The sequence below is a fragment of the Catharus ustulatus genome, chromosome 6, assembly GCF_009819885.2.
Source record: "Catharus ustulatus isolate bCatUst1 chromosome 6, bCatUst1.pri.v2, whole genome shotgun sequence".
In the NCBI taxonomy this organism is placed as follows: Eukaryota; Metazoa; Chordata; class Aves; order Passeriformes; family Turdidae; genus Catharus; species Catharus ustulatus.
In genome coordinates this window covers 48543693-48551560 of record NC_046226.1, presented here as the reverse complement: position 1 = coordinate 48551560, position 7868 = coordinate 48543693, and the positions used below count along the sequence as shown (strand labels likewise).

The window sequence follows — 7868 nt, the reverse complement described above, 5'->3', positions numbered from 1 at the left end:
AATTTCAGCACAGCTGGCTTTAAAGACTATGTGAAATGCACAGGCATGAGGGGCTCGGTGTGTGAGGCTCCCAGACTTGGGAAATTATCGCAAGAAAACCTCTATAGATTTGTCTGCACACCCCTGCTGGGAATTTGGCCCTCTCTGATCCAAGACAGTTCACAGAGGGCTCCCTAGCCCACTTTCTGCACCTGGCTGAGAGATTGACCAGCAGCTCGATGGGGTCGTGGAAGCTTTATTCCCTTTGTTCCATGGGTGTCTGCCACGGAGAGCCAAGCTTGGATTAACCGAGCCTAAATCCCTGGGCAGCCTGCCAGAGCAACGCTAGCTCTGACGCACACGTAGCTCCTGGATGGTTTCAAGCCTGGCTTTATAGATCAGCTCTTCTTAGGTGCAAATCCACAGGCAGAGAGCACAATGCCTCACGTCAGATCCCCGGGAAGGCTCTCCCAGAGGCAGCAGTTGCCAGCTCACGTGGGAGCGATGTGAACTTGGACAATGGCACTTTTTGGGGCCAGCCCTTGCCCAGCAGTGCTCCCCTGCTGGCAGACAATCTCTCTTTGGACACCGTGCTGTGTTACAGTGGCACACATGGGCATGGCTCATAATGTGCCCATCCAGCACTTGCGTGTTCTTTGTTGCAGCACCAAGCATTTTGATGTTTTAAGTCACTGTCACTGGAAGCAATGTGAGGAAAAAGCTGTTTTCCAGCATCTTTCAACAGCTGATCCAAAGGCAAGGTGCATCCAGCCTTGCAGGAGCCAACAACTCCCAAGAATATCTCCTGCATGTCTCCTCCTCACCCCAGGAGGTACAAGTGGACTTCTGCTCCAAAGTGAGGGGTTACATTTCTTCCAGACCTCTGTGTTTGGGTAGGGAAAGAGAGGACTTTCAGCCCAGTTCCTGTGAAAACAAGGTTAATGCACTCATGCTGTGTTTGTTTTGCCTCCCCCTAATAACTTTTGAACCTGTTGGCCTTGTTCGATTCAACTTGACAGAAGGATAGAGGTCTAGAAAATAATTAGGTTCTCATAAGTTTTGTGAAAATAGGCTCTGGTGAAGACAGAGGGTCCTGGTGTTGTCAGCATCATCACTGAGGAAAGGTTGAACATAAATGCATGTCTTGCTCGGCGTCAGGGGAACGACACAGAGAACAAACCTGCAGCCACAAAAGAAAAGCTTCAGCTGAAATTCACACTTAGACATCTAAGTCAGACCACAGACAAGACCAAAAAAGCCAGTGATCACAGAAATCCTTGCTAGTTTCAACCTAAGCTCAACCCCTTCTGGCAATTCCATAGTTACATCTTGGGATATAGCTAAGTGTCAGCTCCTCATCATGCTGCACAACCCGCTGCCTTCATCACAGCTGCTGCTGCTCAGGAGACCCAAGATGCAAAACATTACAGAAGCTATTTTAAATTAAATTGCAGGGCATTTTAAAGGCTGTTCTGTGTTGTGTGTGTGTGCCGTAGGATTCATATTGCTGAAGTGGAAGGAAATACCTCTAATCATTGTGGCTTGAAAACACAAGTGGCATGCAGGAATATTAGAAACCAATAATTTGAGAACAGGAATGGGAAGCAGAAACTTGTGAATTCGCATGGTTCTTTGGCTCTGTGACCATGAAGAAAGTGCTGCCTACAGAGCTGAGCCCAGCTTCTCTGAAAAGCCATGGAAAGGCATCTTTACTACACGTTTTCAACTTCCAAAGGCTTTCACTGACCTGCAAGGACTGAGCAGTCCCACTGCAGGCTATCCCCAATTCCAAGCCGACATACATCAAGTGCACAAGTACATTTTCATGGGAGCTGCATCATACCTTCAATCTTTTTTCTTTTCTTCCCAGTGCCTCTCCTCTTCCCAAACCACCACCCCAGCAGTAAAACCTATCTCAGCAGGGCACATGATGATTAGCTTAAAGCTATTTCAGCCTTTTCTCCTTTAAACTGTCAGAAAAGAAAATCTTCCCATGTTTTACTTTTTTGTTTTTCAAAAAGCAGTTTGTTTCTTGCCCAGACCTTTAAAGCTCACCAGCCTGGAATATTTCCAGCTTCCTCAGAACTGATGTGTGTTAAATCAGCTCAGAGGTATCTGCTAGCAACAACAAACCTTAATTTGCTGTAGTCAAGTGTCTGTTTAATCCACTGACATCCAAAGATTTCTGCCTCAGCTAGTATTTGAGCATAGCAGTGGCCCATTGTGTTATTTGAAATGAACCTGCTTTAAAGCAGAAGAGTGAAAATGAGTGATGGCCAGGCTCCAGACCAGGAGATCAGGATAAGATACAGTGTGGAAGGGGACCTAAAGCCCAGCCTCCTCTAACTGCTGCTTTGGCAGCAGGCACTTCCAACTGAAACTCCTTGGGCTCGGAATAATTAAGGGTTTGCCAGTAGCAGGGCTCCAGGGTGGGTAATTATTTATCTGAGAGTGGTACCTTCAGTCCCCAGAGGGCAGGTCCCTTTGTGCAGGCACTGAGCAAACACACAGAAAGGGGCCCTCCCTTCCTGAGGAATTTGTGGTCTAAACAAACAAGTGGGCTGAGTGCAGGAGAGGGGGCAGCAGATGTGGCCAAGCAGGTGAAACGACTCGCCCTGAGGTCACACTGCAGATTGATGCTGATGCCAGGCACTGCTCCTGCCTTTTGAATCCCAGTCCCTGACCAGGAGCCCAGACTTCTGCTCATGGACTAAAACTCCTCCCCTGCACAAATCCTCTCCACCTCCCTTGGATCTTCCTTTTTGCAAACTTGCACATTGTCTGCCTCTGCTGCAGGCGGAGGCAGGGTAAGCTTTCATCACCACCATCAGCTGGGCAGCCCCATGCTTTGCCTCCTCCCCTATTCCTTGGCTTCCTACCTTCCAGATCTGGCATCCCCTGGTAGGCTGGGGAAGCTAAGCCAGCTAACATTCTTTTAGATGACTATTTTTTAACTGACCTTTATATTTTTTAGCAGGGATGAGGGTCTAGGCCAAACTTACACCAGTCTTGAAATGCCAACTGCTATTGAGCTGCTCTAAGAAAGAGGCTTCTTTTGCAGCTTCAGATGCATTTATTTTTAACACAGCTCACAAAAACGGGGCAGAAAGTTATAAAGTCAAGGTTTGGCCTACCCTACAGTTTCCTTTGCTCCCCTTCAAGATACAAATATTTCCTACCCACTTAAAAAAACCCCTCTGGACAGTCAGGCTGAACAGTAGGAAAGGTTTTAGCAGAAACACATACTCACTGCATGCTGGTGACTTCAGGCTGCTCCAGTGTTGGACTGCTCAGCTCATCCTCCCACTGCTGCTGTTCTGCAGTGCTCTGTGCCAGAAAGATGCTGAGGCACCTGCTTCCAGGAGAAGTCTTTGAGATATGGAGCCTCAGCAGAGCAGAGCAGAATTCCAGTCAGTCCTGCAAGCAGAAAGGTCAGATATGTCTCTGTGAGCCCTTGGCTGGCTCCAGGCAGCTGCATGGCAAATTTGGATGGCTCACTTTGTAACATCCCTCTTCAACAGGGAAAAAGGATCATCTTCTTTTCCTTAGGGGGAGGTGGATTATAAGGTTTGAAGCAGTAGATCTCAGAGCTTTGTACTTTCTGAAAGGATCAGCTGGACTCAGATGAGCAATCACTGACCTCACAACTGGTCATCAGCCTCAAAAACCTGTGATTCCGACCTAAAATCCAGTGATTTCAATGAATCTGGTCCCAAAGGAGACTTTCAGGTGGCTATAGACCAACTGACAAGAAAAGGAAATTATGTTTAGCATTGTTTGCTGTGGCAGACTGCTCTCACCAAGATTAGGTGTCAAACAGAGAATGGAAGTATGCTCTTGGGAACAAACAGGCAGGAATGGACACATTTTCTGTTTAAAACAATGCCCCTAGAAACGCACAGACCTGTCTGCTTTCAGCCAGGGCAATGTAACACACCTTTCTCTCCAGTCATCCCAGCTGATAAAGTCTGCATTTTCTTTTCTTTCTCTAGTGAAGAACCAGCAGAAGGCTTACAGTCATGCATTGCAAATAAGGCATATTTACACTGCACAGTGGGCTAAGAGAGAAAGGAGAAGAAAAGCCATCTGCTTTCTGGTGTATATCAAGTGTCTGGATTTTAGAATAACCAAAAGACATGGCACTCTTGTCCTGTACTTTATTAGGAAATTAACAGGCTGATTGAAAACCTGAAATTACATAGTGAATCTCATTTTAAAAATGTTCAAAATCATGAGAATAATTTTGATTTCTACGAAAACATAATGCCCTGATACAATTCTTCTTTATGCCTGTAAATTTCTACATCCTTAACATTTATTTACTGTACAACAGAGAGGATGGATAACTGTAACAGAATCTGGAAAGTTAAATACAGGATATTTAATACAGGACATTTAATACAGGACTTTCTCTGCAGTCCAAGTGAAAGAGATGAAATGTTGGAAAGCAAGCTCAGAATGTGAGAATTCCCTATGAGAAGGTTCCCTGTGATCTCATTCATTATGCATCAGTATTTCACACTGGTAATATTGGTCAAAAGACTGGTAATATTAACTGCTGTGCCTAAGAATGAGGCTTTAGGGCATCCCCAGGGGAGGGAGAGCACTGTGGGGTACAGGCTCTGTAAGGAGGGTGCACTGGATGTGCAGGATTCTCTAAGTGCACGAGCTGATAAATCTGTCTACATCTCTTGTTTCCCCAGCAGTTTGAGCTGCCACTGCCACCACGTTGGGCTGAAGAGCTTTTCCTGAGGCTGCCAGCTTTAAAGAGTGATAGGATTCAGGTGCTGATCTCTGCAAGGCTTAGTGATTTCAGCCTTAGCAATCAGAGCCCAACTCCTGCCCACGTTGTGGGGGTGAGAAGTCACACTGAGCCAACACTGTTGGTTTCCCTGCAGTCATCATGTGGGACAGGGTGGCTCAGCCCCATGGGCTGTAGCTGAGGCCCTCAACTCTCTAAATAAAGGGCTGGCACTTGTCAGTATCAACTGACTCCTGTAGGGAGTTGAGTTTCCCAAGACATTATTCATGAAAACATTAAAATTGTCCTATGTGCTGTGTGGATTAGAGATGCTTTCCTGAACTGAAGCCTCGATTCCTGCAAGGATTATGGATGTTCTGTGAGTGGCCAGCTCAAACACTTGACCAGTGAAGTCTAGCCACTTCAGCCTCTTCTAATATTCTTGGCATCTGTAAGCTAAAAACCAATAGATTTAAGAAGTAGAAAGCCTTCCTTTTAAAATGCTCAGGACAAGTACATTCAGAACACTGTGTTTTCTATTTATATATAAATTCTTTGGCAACAATTTTCTAGAAAGCAGAATGATTTTTTGCTATATAATACTTTACTGTCTCCCCATGAAAAACTGATATCTTAGAAAATCTATAGCACTTTCCACTATAAATAGTGTTGTTCCAGATTAAGGATTAGTTCCTCCCTGAAGAAAAACAGATTTTAAAAATCTGGTCATTATCTGATAACTGTTTATGTAGTAACACTAAAATAAAACAGAAAAAGAAAATCATTCAGTATGTGGTTTGTTATTGTCTAGAATGTTAGTGTATGTTTATACAGTAAAAACAACATAAGTTATCCTAGTTTGTTTTAAAAACCTTAGTAGCAGAAATAAATTGCTATCTGCAGATTCATAAACAGAATGCATTTTTTTTCTCCATCTAAGTTCAAGTATTATTAGAATATTATTATTACTATTATTATCATTATTATTATTACTGGAGCTCTAAATCCTTGCCATTTTGCCTGTCTTTACATCATTTTGATCTTTTTGAGAAATATCATTTGTTCAGGAACAAAATCAACGTGGAGCTTCCAGAAGTTTTGCCTGGTGGAAGACAGCCTGGCAATCCTTTGGCTACTGTGGGTAACTTCAGAAGAGCATGTTTGAGACTAATGGTGTGGATACAGCAGTTGCACGATTTCTTGGTTGGCTGATGAACTTCATTTCTCCCAGGTTCTCAACACTCTGTCCTGTCCAGAGGAGAAAAGCAGGAACAACCCAACCCAGGCTTGCACCACGTCAGGAAATGTCATCCTCATTTCCTCCTGGTACTGTCAGCTGCTCGTAGGTGGGCAGGGTGTTGTTGGGGTGGAAAAACTCTGAGCTGACGTTGTTGTTGCCTCTCTGAGATGATCTGTTGTTGCCCTGGTCCCCCTGCTGACGGGAAACCAGGTGATGCAGCATGTCTGTGATAAGGTTCAGCTTCTGGTCCATTTGTGTGACCTACAAAGGCAAAGGGGAGAGCTGAAAATTGCAGCAAACCAGGTGACATACATGTAATATTAATTAGGATCACATCAACCTCTGTGAAGATACCACAGATTCACAGTTCATCAAACAGATCATTAGAAATTTAATGCAATAGGTCAGGGTTGGATTGGGAAAAGCTTGTTAATACTCACCTCTGGTATGTGCTTTGACACATATTTTATATCTGGGTGAACACATGACAAATGGGATTTTAAAGAGGTCTGCTGGAATAGAGAACTAAATTTCTGTTTTGTTTTGGGTTTTTTTTTTGGGGGGGTTATTATTGTGTCCATAGGTTTTTTTTTTAATTATAAACTTCTAGCCTGCTTCTATGCTCTAATAATACCAATGCTCTAGTAAATAACTGATTGACTTGCAGTGATCTAATCAACTCTTAAGCTGGGACTGAGTGATGCTCATTTCTACATTTGGGCCCAATTAACAACTCAGGCCAAAAAATGCCCACAGGTATTTTGCTGCCCATGAGTTAACAGCAGCTGGGAGTGGGGCATGAGTCAGTTTTATGCTCTCAAAACCCAGTGACACAATTCCCTAGGATTGCCATCTGAATGACATGATCCCCAGCAAGACAGAAATGACGAATTTCAAGATGGCTGAAAATTAATTTCTTGACTGGGAGACTCCAGGGGTTCAGCCCATATCCATAATGCTCATTTTCTTCTTTAGACAAGAGCTCATAAGTTATTTAATTTCTCTTCTCCCCCCTTTTTTCCTGCTCTTTCTTCTAATTTTTAGGACAAAATATAATGAAAAAGCTGATACATAAGAGAGGTGCGGTTATGGATATTTTTTGGCATATATTTGGTGGCAGTCAGAGGAAAACTGAGCACCACAGATCCAGCATCTGGTTTCTTGCATTTCCCAGTCAAGAAGTAACTGATGTGACCCCTTTTATCTGGCACTGGGAGCCTCCTCTCTGCTCTGAATCTAAGCAAAATATCCCAAGGGGAAGATGGGCACTTCCAGCTTCAAAGTCCTGCCCATTCTCTGACCCTTGAGCCTTTTCAAAAAGCATTGAAATTAGGCAGTAAGACTCTGCCTTATGGCCTCCTACTCCCTTCTTCAAGCATAATAAGAAAGCCTTGATTTTGTCTTTGCAGTCTCTGACCCATTGATCCACAGGGATCCTAAAACACTGGATAAATTCTAGGCAAAAAGATGTAATACTTTTTCGAAAGGGAAAAGAAAGCAAGCAGGAAAAAAAAAAGTGATAGGAATAAATTGTTGCCTAAAATATCTGCTAGAAAGTAGTGAAAGGCACATAAAACTGCCAGAGAGAGCATGAGTGGGAGCAATTCATATGTGCCTGGCTGTCATCCAAGTATCACACAGGATAGTAAAAGACAGTAAGGCTGAGCAGAACATCAACAAACCTGGAGGATTTCAGCAGAGACTAAAATGTTTTTCTACCATAGAGAAAACGCTGGGTTTTTTCAAACACTTTGTACAACTGGTAGGGAAGCAGATACAGTGATTTAAAAATATGAGGTGCCAGAGATTTATACTTTGCAGCTGGTTTTGAAAACATTAGGCAAAGCACCCTAGATGGTACATGAAACACTAGTAATTCTGGATGGAAATGGCTGTTGAAAGATGAGA

General features: G+C 43.6%; 1 protein-coding gene across 2 annotated transcripts in view; it reads right to left on the bottom strand.

Moving 5' to 3' along the window:
• Positions 1–4373: 4373 nt before the first annotated feature.
• Positions 4374–7868, bottom strand: part of KCNQ1 (potassium voltage-gated channel subfamily Q member 1) — a 324081-nt gene continuing 320586 nt past the window's right edge. For both annotated transcript variants that reach the window (XM_033063900.2, XM_033063899.1), the window contains one exon: positions 4374–6221. In XM_033063900.2, the coding sequence (XP_032919791.1) occupies positions 6018–6221 (204 nt within the window). In that variant the 3' untranslated portion in view covers positions 4374–6017. The remainder of the gene's footprint in view (positions 6222–7868) is intronic.